Source organism: Camelina sativa, chromosome 4 (genome assembly GCF_000633955.1).
Source record: "Camelina sativa cultivar DH55 chromosome 4, Cs, whole genome shotgun sequence".
NCBI classification, from domain to species: domain Eukaryota; kingdom Viridiplantae; phylum Streptophyta; class Magnoliopsida; order Brassicales; family Brassicaceae; genus Camelina; species Camelina sativa.
In genome coordinates, this window is record NC_025688.1 from 9,736,965 (window position 1) to 9,754,889 (window position 17,925).

At 39.5% G+C, this 17,925-nt stretch overlaps 1 protein-coding gene and 1 pseudogene across 1 annotated transcript; both read right to left on the reverse strand.

Annotated features, from left to right (window-relative positions):
* LOC109132467 overlaps positions 1 to 134 on the reverse strand; it is a 24,914-nt pseudogene extending 24,780 nt beyond the window's left edge.
* Positions 12,543 to 14,200, reverse strand: LOC104780185 (phenolic glucoside malonyltransferase 2-like). Its single transcript, XM_010504676.2, has one exon. It carries the CDS (start codon positions 14,112 to 14,114, stop codon positions 12,762 to 12,764), a length of 1,353 nt encoding a protein of 450 aa, XP_010502978.1. The 5' UTR covers positions 14,115 to 14,200; the 3' UTR covers positions 12,543 to 12,761.

Here is a 17,925-nt window from a genome sequence, read left to right on the forward strand (position 1 = left end):
ATAACAGGGTATTGTTCTCTTACAAACTACATTCATTCATCGATCAGAAAATAATGCGAAAAGAGAAGATCCGACGTCAAAGAGGAGACATTGTTAATCTCCCAAGTGAACTTGTTATCGACTAGACTTCCCATTGAAGTACCCTAGAAAGTAGAAACCGAGAGAGCAAAAATATCGGTGGATTTTGTACTGTTGTTTTTTCTCCATTTGAGGGTTTTTGTACTGTTGTTTGTTCTTCATTTGTGCACCAGTCCAAATGTCCAATGCTCTATTTTGGCACATTTTCACAATTTTGGTCCACTTGTTTGACATGAAGATTTATCTTATAAATTTCATTTAGGGCAGTTAATATTTATATTAATTTAAACTTTAAAGTAAAATTGTTATGAAAATTTGAATACTTTATGTTGAAAAAATTCAGATAAATTTCACATGAAAACCTCATTTAAATTTATTTAAGTATAATTTCTAAAATTAAATCAAGTTATAAGATAATTTTAAAGCAAAATTTTGATCAAATTGTTTTCTTATCAATATATAAAAATTTACAAAAATGTGAATTGACCTTAGTGCAGTGGCCAAAGGTAAGTCAGTGTTTCTTTTCTCGGGCTTCTCGTCTAGCTTCACCGGCTCTCTCAGCGGTGTAGGTTGGCTTTGCTTCTGGCGTAGATGGCTTCGTTAGTATTTTCGGCCGGCTATGTTTCTGACATCGGTGGTTTCTTCAACACCGATGGTCGGCTCTGTACTCCGGCATCGAGCGGCTTCCTTAGCATTGATAGCTGGCTTATCTCTAGTGGTCTCACCGCTCATCTCTTGGGCGAGACTTCGCTACTTTTGGCTCCGGTTTTTCTGGATTTAGTATTTTATTTTCTCTCCTTGGATTTCAATCTTGTATCGGTTTCAACTGGTTTTAATTGCATCTATCTTCCTTTAATCTGAGTTTGTAATTCGCTGGTCCTCTCTTGTTTAAGGGGCTCAATTTGGTTTGCATGCAATTAGAGTAATTGATGGTATAATTCATATGCCGATACTGGTTGGATAGAGGCAGTTTGTTTGTTTTGCAGGTTCAGTGGCGGAAGCTTTGATCCAATCTAGATTTGTTCAAAGGAAGTTATTAGCAACAACAACAACCCTCCAACTGTTACAGAGGTTTTGCTCAGCAAAACCGGTCCAAGCCTAACACCAGTTATGGATCCTGCGAAGCCCAACAAGCCTTCAATATTGGCGCCAAAACACTGAAACAGGACCACACACACAAATGGTGTATTCTCGACAAAAGGAACTCTGCCACACAGCTTTCTCAACAATAAATTTGGGGTTTTTGGATCTAGTGTTATCATGTGTCAATAGGACACCTATCTAGGGCATCAGTCCAAGTCCCCTCATATAAATATGAAATGTCTCTCTTGTAAAAGACCTTGAGTTGTCAAGATTAATAAAGTTCTTCTTCTCCAAGTTTTATTCTAATATCTCTTTAAGCTTTCATGGTATCAGAGCTATGGAAAACTTAGCTTCAGTTTCTTTGTTTTCACAACCGGTTTCGGCTGTTGCAGTCATGTCATCTCAAACTGCAGCAGAAATTTCTCAACCCATCACATCTCAAATCTCAACTTCAATCTCAGTTCCTCTAAATCTGTCAGTCTCTTCACCGACCCCTCAACCTACCATCTCACCACCGATTCCTCAACCTACTATGCCGCCTTTCCCAGTTCCTTCTGCAGCAACGTTTATTCCACCGACAATGACTATTTCTCAGTGTGTTATCCTGAAGCTAACTGACAATAACTACTTGCTCTGGAAAATGCATTTTGAGCAGTTTTTATCCAGTCAAATGCTTTTTGGTTTCGTTACTGGTGCCATACCTCGTCCTTCTCCAACAATAATGGTTCAGAATGGAGATCGAGTTGCAGAGGTTAGCAATCCAGAGTTCATGAGATGGATGCACGCAGACAAGCTTGTTATGGCTTGCCTAGTTGGATCTCTCTCTGAGTCAGCTCTTAAAAGTGTCTATGGTCTTCGTTCTTCCTCTGAGGTATGGTTCTCTCTTGCCAAACGATACAATCGTGTTTTTACCACTAGGAAGCTAGATCTGCAGAAGAAAGTTTATGCAACAGATAAGTTGGGAAAGTCTATGGCTGTGTATCTTGCTGAAATAAAATCCCTGTGTGATCAACTTGACTCTATCGGATCTCCTTTGTCAGAACATGAGAAGATTTATGGGGTTTTGACTGGTCTAGGTCGTGAGTATGAGTCTATTTGCACTGTGATTGAAGATTCTATGGAAACCTATCCAGTTCCATGTTTTGATGATATTGTTTTCAAGTTAACAAAATTTGAAGATAAGATTAAGGCATATGTAGCTGCAACCGCAGTCATACCTCATCAAGCCTTTTGAAACTTGTATCTTTCTTGTGTGTGTGTGTGTGAAATGGAATGTGAATGAATGATATGATGATGAACAATGGTGAAAGCAAGGTGTTTCAATTCCCCTTATGCAATTGTAGTATAAGAGGTATCAATCCTAATTGAGTGAATGCAAGCAATCAGGGTGTGCAATACTTGTCTAAGTTAAGCCAATTATAGAGGGTGTTTGCCACTAACAACCTATTGCAGAATGTAAAATGCAGAATGTAATAGCTGAATGGACAAGATACTAAATGTAATGGAACAGAATGATTATGGCAGTAATGAAACTAGAACATATATCAAACTATAGTAATGCAGGTAATGAACTAATGCAAGGAAAGTAATGAACAGGAAACTAAATGAATGCAACAGAAATGCAACTAGAATGAAATAAGAAACAAGACAGGACAGACACGAATCATAAACAAGAGTTCTGGGAATGAACTCGAGCAAGCACTCGATCGAGTGTTGATCGAGTGCAGGGTCGAGCTGGACAAAAACGTAAAACAGAGCAATGCAGACAAAACAGAGCAAGACAAAAGTAAATCAAACAACGATCAAACAACAGGATTTAGACTAAGAAATCAATAGACAAGGAAGGTCTTAGGGATGGATTCATGGGCTGAACTTAGATTGTGGTTATCTAACTTGATCAACAAACCTCAATCAACATGAGCTAATCTCTAGACATTAATCTCTAAGAACATGTTAATCCACTCTCATGGCAAAAACAATCAAGCTCATATATTTCTAGACTTGTTCTCACAAAGTAAAGAATCTATACAAGCAAGCATTAAGCAATATGTCAAGAATCAAACAAGACTTCTAATCTCTTAGCAAGCCTAATGATAATCTCTAGATCTAGCCTTATCTATGCACCTTAGACACTGGTGTGATGCTAAGAAGCTTGAGATCAAACCCTACCCTCTCAGTTATAGGATCAGCATTAAGAACATCTAGCCTAGAAGAGATCTACAACAATCAAGCTTGACCAAATCAAATAACCACAACATCCATCCAGCCTAAACCATCCCTAAGAGCTAAGGAAACTACTCACAATCACACATGATGAACAGCAAAGTCATAAACCCAGAAAAACACAAAACTTGCATGATTAGAAAGATAAAAAAAAAGATCTACAATATTGGAGAAGGAATCAAACTCGAATTCTTGATACTTTGAAAGTTATGAAACAAACAAGTATGAAGAATCTTGTGTTTTCTCCTTCAAAAGAGGTACAAGATCTAAGAAAATAAAAGTGCAAAAAGCATAAATCCCAAAAAAGGTAAAATACTAGGTTTTAGAATATCTAAAAAACTCTCTCCTTTTGTGGCTGCAGGGTACAAGGTCCTTAAATAGGAAAAAGGAGGGGAAGCCCTAAAAATGCTAAAAGACAAAATAGCCAGGTGGCTCGGCCAACTCGACCCGGTGCTCGATCGAGTGACCGGTTGAGTTGGGTTTTCTTGTGCTCCTTCCACTCGGTCGAGTCACTCTCAGCACACGGTCGAGTGTCTGGTCGAGTGGGCAGTCGAGTTGGACTCCGGACCTTGGTTCTTCAGCCTTAGCTCTCTTGCTTTCTCCTCATGATTGCTTCACTTCTCCTCAGCATTGCTTCCATGCTCCTTAAGCTCCAAAATCACCTGTTTATGCATGAAAAGATGCAAATGCAATGCAACTAAACTCTAATGCAAGAACAGTCCTAAAGCTATGCAATAATGGTCAAAATGGATAGCAAAAGATGCAAAAGATGTGAATATATTAAGGGAAAACAGGGTAAAATATATGAACATCAAAACCCCCAAACTTAGTCTTTGCTTGCCCTCAAGCAAATGAACAAGACATAAGAAGGTAGGTGAGGTTTGAAAGTGGGATCTCAGCTCCTAAAGCTTGCAAATAGACCATCTAGAATCAATGTCCAAGTTACTAGTACTATGATGCAAGTTGAATGAGCTGTACTTAAAGATTTTAGACAAGCATATCACAACCTTTACTGATTTGAGCCTTAGATGTCCACATGCATTCAAATCAACCATTTCCTTTAACATTCATTAATCAAGAACATGAATCAATTATATGCAATGCTTAAACTCATTTGGCTTGGTAGTAAAAGGTTTAGAGACAATGATGGTCTCTCTTTAGAGTGGGGCTTATCAATATCAAGGTTCTCTCATAAAAATAGATTGAGCTTTAGAAGAATGCTAAAGGTAAGAACACTTAGACACATACAAGAACAAAACCTTGTCTACCCAAAGGCACCCAAAGTGTTTATCCTATCAATCTAAACCCAGTTGATCCTAGTGCTACCCTTTAACTTCTTCTCTTCTCTTTCACCCTTTTCTCTTTTGATTTTAAAGTCTTAGGAGAGGTTTCTTATTTGATCTTTCTAGTGGAATGGGAGATTCTTACTTATTTGCTATGGTTTTCTTTTCTTCTTATTCTTAAGACATAAAAGCATTTTGCTATACTCTTCTTTTTCTTTCTTTATTTTCTTTGACTGAAACCATCTTTAAACAATATCATACTTCCCATTCTTTCACTAGACTTTGATTTTACTTAAAAACATTCCCCTCCTAAAGACTCTAACCTTTTCTTTCTCTTCTCCTCTTTTCTTTTCTTTCTTTTTCAAACAACCAAATCCCAAACCCAACAATGAAATCACCTAGTCCTATCTAGTTTGGAAAATGCAAACTAGAACTACACAAGGCATTATTCTTGTCAGTTCAAACCTAACACTTTCTACCAAGCTCAATCCCAAAAAGGCCTCACACACTCAAGAATAAACATGGCTTGAAAGAAGGGTTGGTTAAGGGTATTGGAAACTGATTTTAATGATTCAATCAGCTACTTGGATCAACAAGAGTGGTAAAAAGGAGAAAGATGATCCAAATATGTATATGGTATCCATGAGTTTAAAGCAATGCACACATTGATATTTAACAGTCAATATTAAGTTCTTATAAGTAGGAAATGGCATCAAATCACAACATGCTTCAATTTAGACCAAATGCAATGCAGGAATTCAAGGCTTGGTTCAATCTTATGCTTCTAACCACTCAACTAGCATCAAAGTACTATTAACTTGGGCATTGATCCTAGTCTAGTGAATTAAACAAGCTAACAAGGCAAAACTCATCATAGATCCCTAATGCAAATATTATACAATCCTACATGAAACATGCTAAACAAGATGCTATTATGCAATGCAAACTACATGAACACTCTTTTTTTATAAAGATTTTTGCAAAAAATTTCAAATTTTTAGGGGTTTTCTATGCCTTAGATGCTATGCAAATATTAACATGATGATGCTAAAAATTTGAAATAAGAAAACAAAACACAACATCAAATGCTATCTCAAACCCTCCCCCAAACTTAAATCACACAGTCCTCTGTGTGAAAGAAATTTGTAAGAGGATTCAAGACAGAAAACAAAACACAAATGAAGGTGATAGTGGTACCTCAAGGATTGGAGAAGAAGCTGTCCACATCCTTATTCATGCTGTCAAATGTGTATTTGGGGTCTGGTTGTGACTTGGAAAAGGTGATTGGGGCAGCTCGATGATGGCAACTGACTGGGACTCGGTCGAGTACGTGCTCGAGTGGGGGGGTCGAGCTGAGCTGCGAGTGCCAAAACTCTGACCTTGTTGCTGGTAGAACTGGTGCAAGAGTGCTGGATCCATGAAGTACTGGGATGGGAAGGGAGGGTAACCTGGATAGTTTGGATAAGCAGCTGGAGCTGGGAAACCATAAGGTGTTCTGGACTGGAACTCGGCCGAGTGCATTTGGGGTGCTCGGTCGAGTGGGTGCTCGAGTGACCCGGTCGAGTGCCTTGAAAATTGTTGTTCTCGGCTACTTAAACTCCTCTTCCTCTGAATTGGCTCGTACATGGAGGCTCTAGCTGGTTCCACAGGGTTTCCAACTCTTGAAAGTGCTCTGATTAGGAATAATCTGCAGGGCATGAATGGATATCCGATACTGGTGCTACAACACACATCACAAACTCAACAACTGCCTTACATAATGCTCAACCGTATGCAGGAACAGATTCAGTGATTGTTGGAAATGGTGAGTTTCTTCCAATAACGCATGTTGGTTCCACAACTCTTCAAGGTAAGTTACCTCTAAAAGATGTTTTGGTTTTTCCTAATATCACTAAGTCACTCCTATCTGTGTCTAAGTTGACTGATGATTATCCATGCTCTGTAAAATTCGACTCACACTATGTTAAAATAAAGGATCTGCAGACAAGACAGCTCCTCACGACAGGAAACAAGGACAATAGTCTCTATGTGTTAAAGGATTCCAAGCTCAATGCTGCCCTCTACTCCAACAGACAACAAGTTGCCAGTGAAGAGATATGGCATCAAAGGCTCGGTCATCCACACAGTGAGATTCTGCAGCTCTGGTCAAGAAACAACTGTATTGTTCTGAATAAGGCACCTTCTCATATATGTGAAGCCTGTCAACTAGGAAAGATCAGTAGACTACCTTTTCTTTCTTCAGACTATGTTTCTTCTAAGCCCCTAGAACGCATTCACTGTGATTTATGGGGTCCCTCTCCAATTGTTTCTCCTCAAGGTTTTCGCTACTATGTTATTTTTGTTGATCATTTCTCAAGATTCACATGGTTTTATCCTCTCAAGAGAAAATCAGACTTCTACTCTATTTTTCTGCAATTTCAACAATTAGTCGAGAACCAACTTCAATTAAAGATTCAGATGTTCCACTGTGATGGAGGGGGTGAATTTATCAGTACACAATTCACTACTCATCTCTCAAATGAAGGGATTAAACAGCTCATTTCGTGTCCTCATACACCACAACAAAATGGTCTTGCTGAACGCAAACACAGGCATATTACAGAACTTGGTTTGTCAATGTTGTTTCAGAGTCATGCACCACAAGAACTTTGGGTCGAAGCCTTTTTCACTGCAAATTTCTTAGGAAACTTGTTGCCTTCCTCTGTGCTGCATAACAAAGCTAGTCCTTATGAGGTTTTATATCAGAAGAGTTCGATTTACACTGCTCTAAGAGTTTTTGGATGTTCATGCTATCCTTATCTTCGTGATTATGGCATAAATAAGTTTGATCCAAAATCTCTGCATTGTGTGTTTTTGGGGTACAATGAAAAGTACAAAGGCTATAGGTGCTTGCATCCTCCAACTGGGAAAGTCTATATCAGTAGACATGTCTTGTTTGATGAAAAGCGGTTTCCATATACAGAAATATACCATGACTATGCTTCGAAGGCTACGACTCCATTGCTTTCAGCTTGGCAATCCTGTTCTATTTCCTCTTCAATGAGTCCCTCATTATTGTCTACTGCTAAAGAAACAGAGAGTTCTGAGTGTACGACAGGCCTTGACCCTGCTTCTATAGGCAACAACTCTCTTGTTTCAGCCAGCAGGATGGATATAAATGAGTCTTCGTCTCATATTGTCTCATCGCCAAGCATAGTTCCTCAAATTATGTCGGATGCTCTTTTTTCAGAACAAGACTTTCCTCCTCTGGCTACAAGATCATCAACAACAAGACCTGAACCGTCTCTTGATCCTGTCTCCATCCCGAGAGTTGATTCATCTGCAAATGACGAAGTTATTGACATGAATCAGGAATCCTCTAACACAGCAGAAATCAACGATATCAACACTAGTGAAGATCTTCCACCAACAACATCTACTCATCCAATAATCACTCGAGCCAAGTCAGGGATCGTCAAACCAAATCCTAAATATGTGTTGTTCACAGTCAAAAGCAACTATCCTGAACCGAAAACAGTAAAGGCAGCCTTACAAGATGAAGGTTGGACTGACGCTATGGGAGAAGAAATGACTACTATGCGCGAAGTTGATGCATGGGACTTGGCTCCACCCGAGGAAGCTGAGCATGTTCTGGGTTGTAAATGGGTTTTCAGAACTAAGCTCAATGCTGATGGTAGTCTTGACAAGTTAAAAGCAAGATTAGTTGCTAAGGGGTATGATCAAGAAGAAGGAGTTGAATTCATTGAAACCTTTAGTCCGATAATCAGAACAGCTACCATTCGATCTGTTCTTCACACTGCAATTGCTAAGAATTGGAACATTAAGCAGCTAGATGTAAAAAACGCTTTTTTGCATGGAGATCTTAAAGAAACGGTGTATATGCAGCAACCACCTGGTTTTGAGGATCCTCTAAGACCTGATTATGTTTGCAAACTTAAAAAGGCAATCTATGGGCTTAAACAAGCTCCCCGTGCATGGTTTGATAAGTTCAGGAACTATCTCTTAAAGTTCGGGTTCTTTTGCAGTATCCCGGATCCTTCACTGTTTATCTACAGACAAGGCAAGGATATGATGTATCTACTGCTCTATGTTGATGATATGATACTAACAGGAAGTAATGATCAATTGATTAAAGGATTCTTGGAATGCTTAAAAAATGAGTTTCGGATGAAAGACTTGGGTCCTTTACATTATTTTCTAAGAATACAAGCTCATTTTCATGATGGTGGTCTTTTCTTGAATCAAGAAAAGTATGCCAAAGATCTTCTAGTGACTGCAGGTATGCTTGATTGTGCTCCTATGCCAACTCCATTACCTCTTCAGCTTGATAAAGTTGAAGGACAAGATAAAGCCTTTTCTGATCCCACTTATTTTCGGAGCTTGGCTGGAAAACTGCAGTACTTAACTCTTACTCGACCAGATCTCCAATTTGCTGTTAATTTTGTGTGTCAGAAGATGCATAATCCTACTGTTGCAGACTTCCATCTCCTAAAACGTGTTCTACGATACTTAAAGGGCACAATTCATATGGGAGTTGATATAAGTTCAAGAACAGACTCTGCTCTTCGTGCCTACAGTGATAGTGACTGGGCAGGCTGCAAAGAAACCAGACGTTCTACAGGAGGTTTTTGTACTTTTCTTGGAACAAACATCATATCTTGGTTTGCAAAACGTCACCCTACAGTCTCCAAGTCCTGAACTGAAGCTGAATACAGAACCATGTCGTTTGTTGCATTTAAACTAAAGTGGATTACTGCATTACTTAACTCACTTGGTATAGATCAGCAGGACACTCCCGATTTATACTGTGATAACATCTCAGCGGTTTATCTCACTGCCAATCCAGCTTTACATGCCAGGTCTAAACACTTTGATGTGGATTTTCACTATGTTCGTGAAAGGGTTGCGCAAGATGCCTTGGTGGTTAAACATATTCATGCTGAATATCATACTGCAGATATCTTTACCAAATCTCTTCCTTGAGAACCTTTCAACAACAAGCCCAACACCAGTTATGGATCCTGCGAAGCCCAACAAGCCTTCAATATTGGCGCCAAAACACTGCAACAGGACCACACACAAATAGTGTTCTCGACAAAAGGAATTCTGCCACACAGCTTTCCCAACAATAAATTTGGGATTTTTGGATCTAGTGTTATTATTTGCCAATAGAACACTTGTCTAGGGCATCAGTCCAAGTCCCCTCATATAAATATAAAATGTCTCTTTTGTAAAAGACCTTGAGTTGTCAAGATTAATAAAGTTCTTCTTCTCCAAGTTTTATTCTAATATCTCTTTAAGCTTTCAGAAGTTATATTGTTAAGAATCTGGAGTTCAAAGCTTTAGCCTAGTTTTTCTTTTTGGATTTGAAACGTTTTGAAGAAAAGCTTGTGTTCGGTGATTCCTTGAAAATTGAAAAGCTGCTAATTGAATATGAAGAAGATTTTCAGATTTGCATTAAGTGGAATCTTTTTCTCATCAAGCTGAACTGGAATCTTGTCTTTACTTCTTTGAGCAAAGATTGAGATCGGTCGAGCAGTCAGTTTTCCGGCAATTTCGGCCGGACTAGATGCTTTTCGGCGACACAACAACTGCTGGTGATCGGAGATTTCCACCTCTTCGTCTTTTCACATGTCTTCCAACGTGTTCTCCAAAGCCACGTGTTATGTGTTGTATTTGAATTTTCCATATCCAAGGGTTTCCTTATTAGGCTTTTGTTTAGTTTTAATGGGCTAATCTCTTGTTTGTAAAATTGACTTGTTACTTTGGCTGTGTTTGTGTACGATGAATAAAACACAGTTGCTACAAAAAAAAGAAAGACGTCTCTCTTTTTTTCTTTGTTAATTTTTGGCTATTCATTATTATAACTATAAATATTGTGTGAGAACTAATGCTCTCATAAGATTTAGCCAACATAACATGTATACGTCGTGGAAAGCGAATCTCGATTTTGTTCTTTTAAGTTATGGCCTGGAAATTGCCAATGACTCCAGTACGTATGTGTTTATATAATACTTTATCGAGTGCGTATGTTTGACTTTTCTTTGCAAAGTACTTCATCGTGATACACTATACATACATAACAATGCGAATGTCTTATGTCGGTGCATATGATAGGTAATCTACTGCAAAAGTTTGGAATATGATATTAGCTTTATATGATGACAATTGACAACCTACACAATCGACATGTTTTATGTATCTTCTAGAATCACAAACGTGGACTACCCCTTGTCGACGATGCTCATATAAAATTAGGCTATAAAATCAACTTTAAAATTTTGTAGCGCGATTCTTACTTAAATTAAACGCACAACTCTTCTAATGGAAATATCTCATCCTTTTATTAAATTAAGAATAAAAACTTAAAAATATGAAAAACAAGGACAGACGTGTGTCGATTCACCACTCTGATGTCACTTTGACTGCGATGATTCCAAATCTCTTCATCTCAGATTTTTCTTTTGTTTCCTTGTTTTTTACCATTTTTCGGCAAGCTTTCAAATTTTAGACTATTCACTAAGTATATCCTAAACCTTTTATTTTGATTAATGATATTTACATTTACATCAAACAAAACAAAAAAAAATGACAGAAGATTTCTCAAATGTATCTTTGGTATTTTTTTTTTGTCGACGTATCTTTGGTATTTAAGTTGATATTTTCTTTACACTAGTTTTTGTTTAATTGGTTCAACTTTTATTTTTAAATCTAAAATTAAATATATAATTAATGTATAATAAAATATAAAAATTTTGATGTTAAGATTTTTTTTTTTTGGTATGTAATCCAGAGCAGAGCGGACATCATACTGTTTATATACTCAAATTTGGAAAGGTAAAATGTCCGCCAAAACTAAAGCATTCTATATAGTAAGTAATCATAAGATGTGTGTCAGTTACCGTAAATTTTAGAAAACGGTATATAAATTGTGACGTAGGATGTGATAAATGTGGGTGTCCAGAGAAAGATATTGTTGTAGATAATTTGGCACAAAAATTAAATTTATATCAGACCGCATTATATTATATATATAAATAATATTCTTTAGCATTGGTTTACTTGAACTAATCTAATATAATGTAATTGTTAACAAAAATACAAAATATGTTTTTGGATATCTAAATCATTAGACATGTTTTAAGAACAGCGGTAACGTGTTGTAAAAGTACTTAGGTTATAACTGTTGTTTATATTGATTCAAAGTGCTAATTACCATAGTAGTTCTCTTTTCATCGAAAACCAACTTTTTGACCAAGGATATTGCTTGTAACGTCGTCACAAGGACTTTACATTTCTTACCTTGCATTAGGTTAAGGTGGTCCGTCGTGGCTGCAGGAGAGAATAGAAGAGGGTCGACGGAGTGGTGAGTGAGGCCCTGTTTTCTGTCTATGCTCTCTGTTTTTAACTTGTTGCTTCTGATTTTTGTACTCGTGACCTTTTTGTTAACCGAAACGCAGATATTAACATAACAGACAAAAGTTTTCGAAATGCAAACACGTGTTGGCAAAACAAGAACAGACAAAAAGAACTTCTATTAGTCTTCTTCTTACGTCAAAAACTTGTACTAGTCTGAGATATATAATACAAAATTTGAACAAGAAAGATACAAATATTACGAATGAAAATGATATCCTTTTTTAGGCAAAGGTGGAATGGAAATCTGTTATATTAAAAAGATAAAAAAAAAATACTACGAATGATGCAATGTAAAGTCAAATCAATTGAACAATTGGAAAATACAAATGTTTTCATTATAGCTAGCTATAAGTTGACTGAATGAAATAGTCAATGTAATACTCTTAGACGTGTGTAAAATTAAAAAAAAACTTTCTTGCCATATGTATTTGATCTGTTGATGTGTATTTCTTGAAAAGGTTCAAATTAAGGAGATGCAATTGTAGAAAATTCACGTACAAAGCTCACAACTATAAAAATCTTACAAAGCATCTTATGAAGAGAGTATATATATGGGGAGATTGATCAGAAAGGCTTACACACCAAAAGATTTGTCAAACGAATTTATTAGTGATCTATGAAATTGAAAACATGACAAGGATAAATAAACAAGAACAACTCTTCAAAAATCTTGTTTTAACTTAGTAAACCATTGTTGAAGAAAGACTCTACCAAGTCCATTTCAGTCTTTTTCAAACACATTCCTATCTCCACACCACCCGATTCATCACGTCTCTCTGCCATCGAGATCGCCTCTCCTTGGTCAATAGAGACAATATCAACCTTAACGGGTCTTCCCCACCCAAAATCCGACTCGTATATTCCCAACCGGGTTGACCCGGCTATAGCCCCAAACTGTGTGCTTCCTCTTTGGAAATGGAAACTGTCCGCTACCTCCTTCACGATCGTCTCTATCTTTCTTGAACTAAATCCTTTGACCAAATCGCTTAGGATCTCAACTGCCGTTATGAACGATCCCTTCTCTTCAGTAAACTCGGCGGCCTTGTGGTCGTAGCTACCCACCGGAAACATGCAGTTTCCGAAGTACGTCGCCGGAAGCGGCGGATCCAACCGCTGTCTAAAATCTCCAACGAACAGTAAACTCACGGACCTTTCTGTGCTTCCTCCACGAGCCTTCACGTAGCAGGTCCACGGGTACGCGTAGGCAACCACGAAAGTCGACAAGTGAAGGCTCGGTGACTCGTTCTTGACTTGCTCTCTAAGTCTCTCTACGTCATTGCGAGAGAGCACGAGCGTGGCCAAGACTACGTCATCTCCGAGTTCCTTTGCGGGAAACGGAGTTAAGCTTCTGATGTTTGTTTTGTCCTCTCTGAGAGATCTCACCGTCGCAATCGTCTTTTCATTGAGTCCCGTAAAATCTTTCAACAATGACCGATCATAAGATGGAGTTATATTCTCGGGCAGAGAGATTACGTTCTCGAGTTGCTGTTTACAGATGTGAGCCCAAGCTTTGATGAACATGCTTGATGTTTTCCCATCCAAAACAGCATGGTGTGATGCTACACCAATGGAGATTCCTTGGTTCGGGAACAACGTGATTTGTGTAGAGAAGGCGGTCGCTGACTCATTTGAAACCGGTAACTTGGGTAGCAAGCTGTGTAACTCGGACACTAGGCGTTGTCCATAGCCAGAAAGATGAGAAAAATCAGCGTTTGTCTCGGCTATGGTCATCAAAACGGCGTCGTTTGGAGATACGACTATGCTTGGCTTGGGCTCGTTTTGGTCCCAAGTGATGCTGCCTGAGAGAGGGAGATAGTTGCGGAGGACAAGGGAGAGAGAGAGAGAGAGCTTAGGGAGGATGATGGAGTGGAAGTGCTCATGGGTCGCTTCGGTGAGTTTGTAGAAGAAGACTCGTTTGACTGGGTGAAAGAGTAGCCATGGAAGATCCAAGAACGTTAAAGGGATGACGAGCAAGTCCGAGTAGCCGGCAGGGCTGATTCGGGCAATGTCAATGATGTGTAGCGTCATTGGTGAGGAAGAACCGAATAAGGTAACAAGATTGATTTTCTTTTTTTTTTTTGGTAAGAAGGTAACAAGATTGATTGGAGTTATCAACTGAATGAATGATATATATATATAGTGCCCCGAAACCAACAGCAAAAGTAAATCATTTTAATATGATGTCGGTATGGGTTATATGATTTCACTAATACAATACTAATAATATGATATAATATAAAGAAATAAATAATAATAAAAAGTAGGAATGAAAAGTAAGAATATGGGAAGACACACGCGACAACGTGTAATTGGTTTAAATTTTTAACTTCTTTTTTAATTTTAAATAAATAATTAAACTACATAATTAATAATAATTTTATTATATAAATTTTGGTTTTTAAAATAGTCACTAACAAAGATTTTGACTCTGTGTCAAATAATTAATTTGAAATTTTGACATATGTCAAAAAAATTAAAATAAGAAAACTAACAATTTATGTAAATTGTAAAAAAAAAAAATTCAAAGTTAGTGTTTAATGTAATTATGACATATGTCAACTTATCTAATCGTTGGCTTTCTGTCGACAATGGATCCTTTCTCATGCACCAGCTCATCCCTCCAAATGAACAACAAGAAACAAGACACAAAAAAATAGAAATCAATCCACCCATCTCAGAAACAACGAATTACACAAATTTTAAAATTTTTATATAAACCATTTTCCAGTACTCACTTTGAACAAGAAGTCAAGAAGGATTGATGGAAAAAAGCGACACAATACAAGCAGAACAACCCCAACACGGCACATCAACGCTCTGACCTCTTTTTCCTCTCCTTCCCACACCAAAACAAGCACCAAACCAAGCAAAACTCTTTCCTTTGATATCTTACTTGATCTGATGTCCCAATCGGTCACAATTTAAGTATTTTAGTTCGGTGAAAAGGAAGGTCGAAATCTTTTTTTATTGATCGGTGCCGAAACACAAAAGGACGAATTATAATTCAATTTAGACAAGTTACTGGTAATAGACGGGAAAGAATAGACGAGCTACGAGCTCGTCGGCTTTTTCTTAGTGGGTGAGTGGTACTTGTTATCCGTATTCTCTCCCATTTCGGTCAACCTCTTCTCTCGGACACCGTACACCCATTCTTATAGGGAACTATGTCGGTTTGTCCTCCGAAAAGACCAAACTGCCCCTCCTTCTTTGGAGGTTTATTTTGGGCCTTTTCTGGGCCAGGCTTTTTGTTGGGGTGAGGATCTACCCCTAACAGTAGTCCCCCCTTCAACGCCAGTTCGTAGCCGTTAGACGGAGAACTATCTGGTGTTAGAAGGAAGGTTCATCTTCTCCCAGATGGCTCGGCGTGAGAGCTTAACTCGTCTAAATGATCTCAGACTTTTTCTTTTGATCATTAGGATGGTAACTTTTGGACAAGATTCTAGGAAGCGAAAGGTCGCGTGTGGGATCCCCCGGTTTTTGATGTGTGGGGTCGAATCATCGTATGTGGTTCTAGGCGCGCGTGAGACCCGGAAGTCGTACCGCCGCTGAATGCGTGGAGTAATGATTGCATCTCTAGAATCCTCCATCCCTTCCTATAAATACTTCTTTCCCTTCTTTATTTTCTTTACCCTGTCTACGAGTCATCTTCTGCTCTCGAGTCATCAGGTACACTTCCTCCTCTTCTTCCTTTAAATCGTCTGTCTCCTTTATTTTGCTTTGGTTTATTCGCTTTCGATGGCTTCCCCCGGATCTGCTTCTTCCTACTCTTCTGCGGCGAGTCACCTTCGACGAGCGACCTCTTCGGATTCTGATGGCGTTGACAGACCAAGTCATGGTGGGCCTAGGTCGCCTCCGAGTCCTCATTCCGATACGTATTCGGATTCTTCTTTCTTGGATGAGCTTTAACGTCGGGCTTTCTCCTATGCGGCGGCTACGAGTTCGTCCCAACTTCCTTGCGCGATCCCCTCCTTGATTGATGAGGACTTGGACGATTCTGATATCCCCGTGAACGATATCGTTACTCGTGGGTCGTTGCCAGTTATCTCCTGTGCTTCCGGGGCGAGGATGCACATCCTCTCACATGTTCCTCGGACGAGTATCAACCTCGAATCGGCTGAGAGAGCTGTTAGGCTCGGCGGATTATATCCTCTTCCTCCCATTATTATTCCGGATGAAAGTCAACGTCCTTGGGATGTTCCGGACGGTTACATATGTCTCTTGGAGAAGCTTTTCACCAAGTGTGCGATCACATTTCCCCTTCCCGCTTTCTTAATGTCGTACTGTACTAACCGCAAGATGGCGATATATCAATTTTCGATGGCGACCTTTCGGAATGCAGTCGGCATTTCTATCATGGCCGAGTCAGTGGGGATCAATCTTTCGGTCGACCATTTTGAGGAACTTACTCGGTTTATTCCCATAAACCGAAACAAGACTCCGGGCACCTATTATGTTGGTTCGAGGAGGCCAATACTCGTCGAAGGAACGAAGGGGAAGATTTATAACTGGGCCGGGTCAAATTTCTTTCTGAAAGTAGTTTCGGGGGTCGTCGAAGATCCCTCAATTCCCTTATACACTGGGTGGAATCTTTCGCCCGGTAGACGACTTGCTCTGTATCCTCTTGCGTTGGTTTTATGTTATTGTAATTAACCCTATTTCTTGTCTTGCAGTTTCTGTGCCGAGGTGTCTGCTTCCCTATCCTGCTACTTTTCGTGCCGATGTTGACAAGATCAAGTCGTCTGGTCCTTACATTTGGCCGGAGACAACTCCTGCGACTGGGAAGAAGACCTGAGTGAAGAAAACTTCGTCGTCAAGTATCTGAGCGAGTTACGGGTAGCCGAGCTACTTTTTTATTTTATTTATTATAAATATCTTGTCCATTGGCAGTAATGGGTCGTCTAAACTTGGATGTTCTTGATGTGTCCGCTCGTTTTCATCGAGCTATTGGGGCGGCATCCGTTCCGCTTTCCGACCCCCCTCATTCACGTGACCGCGCGGAGGAGCTGTTAGCGGGAAGGAAGACTACATCGTCGCAAGACGCCCGTCTTGCTGAGGCTCGTGCAGGGAAGAAAGCTGTCGTTCCGCCTGCACCTTCTAATCGCCAGGTCGTCCCAGCTGGGGCACTTTTTTTAGAAAAAAGGAACGAAGATTCTGGTCGTTCAGAAGGTGCTGATAGTGCCGGGGGGAGTACCCCTCAAAAGAGGAAGGATGGTGCGGGCTCGTCTGGTCCTGAATCGTCCAAAAGGCAAAAAACGGCGGACTACGAGTGGGATTTTTGCCATGCTGCTGCAGCTCGCGCCTTCCCTAGTGACACCCTGCACTGAGTTATTTCGCAAAATTCATTTCGGTACAGGGCACCTTATGCCGGTCGACCGGGTGAAGGAGAAGGACTCGGTCACAGATGTTGCGAAGACATCGTTTAAGGTTTGTTTTCTTATTCCTCGGATGTCTGTTGTTATGGTCATCTTTTTTGTATGTTTTAACTGAGCCTTTCCCTTTTTTTGTCGTTCTGCAGCTTATTGCGACGATCAATTGGTCGGTTTCTCGTTACGAGCGCAGGATTCGTGAGTTAGAAGCTGCTGCTGCTGAGCTATCCCGACCCTTCTGCTAGCAAAGTCAATTGGCTCACAAATCAATTGTCGGAGGCCTTAAGTTCAAACCGAAAACTGAAGGAACATGCCGCAAAACTTGAACGCGGGTACAGCAGGTTGGTCACCGAGAGGGACGAACTTCTTGTCAAATTGGGGGCTGCTAAGTCGTCATGTGACGAGCTGAAGGTGGCACTGGAGGCTGAAACGAAGAGGCTGCGGGATCGTCGCGATGACTATGGGCATTACGT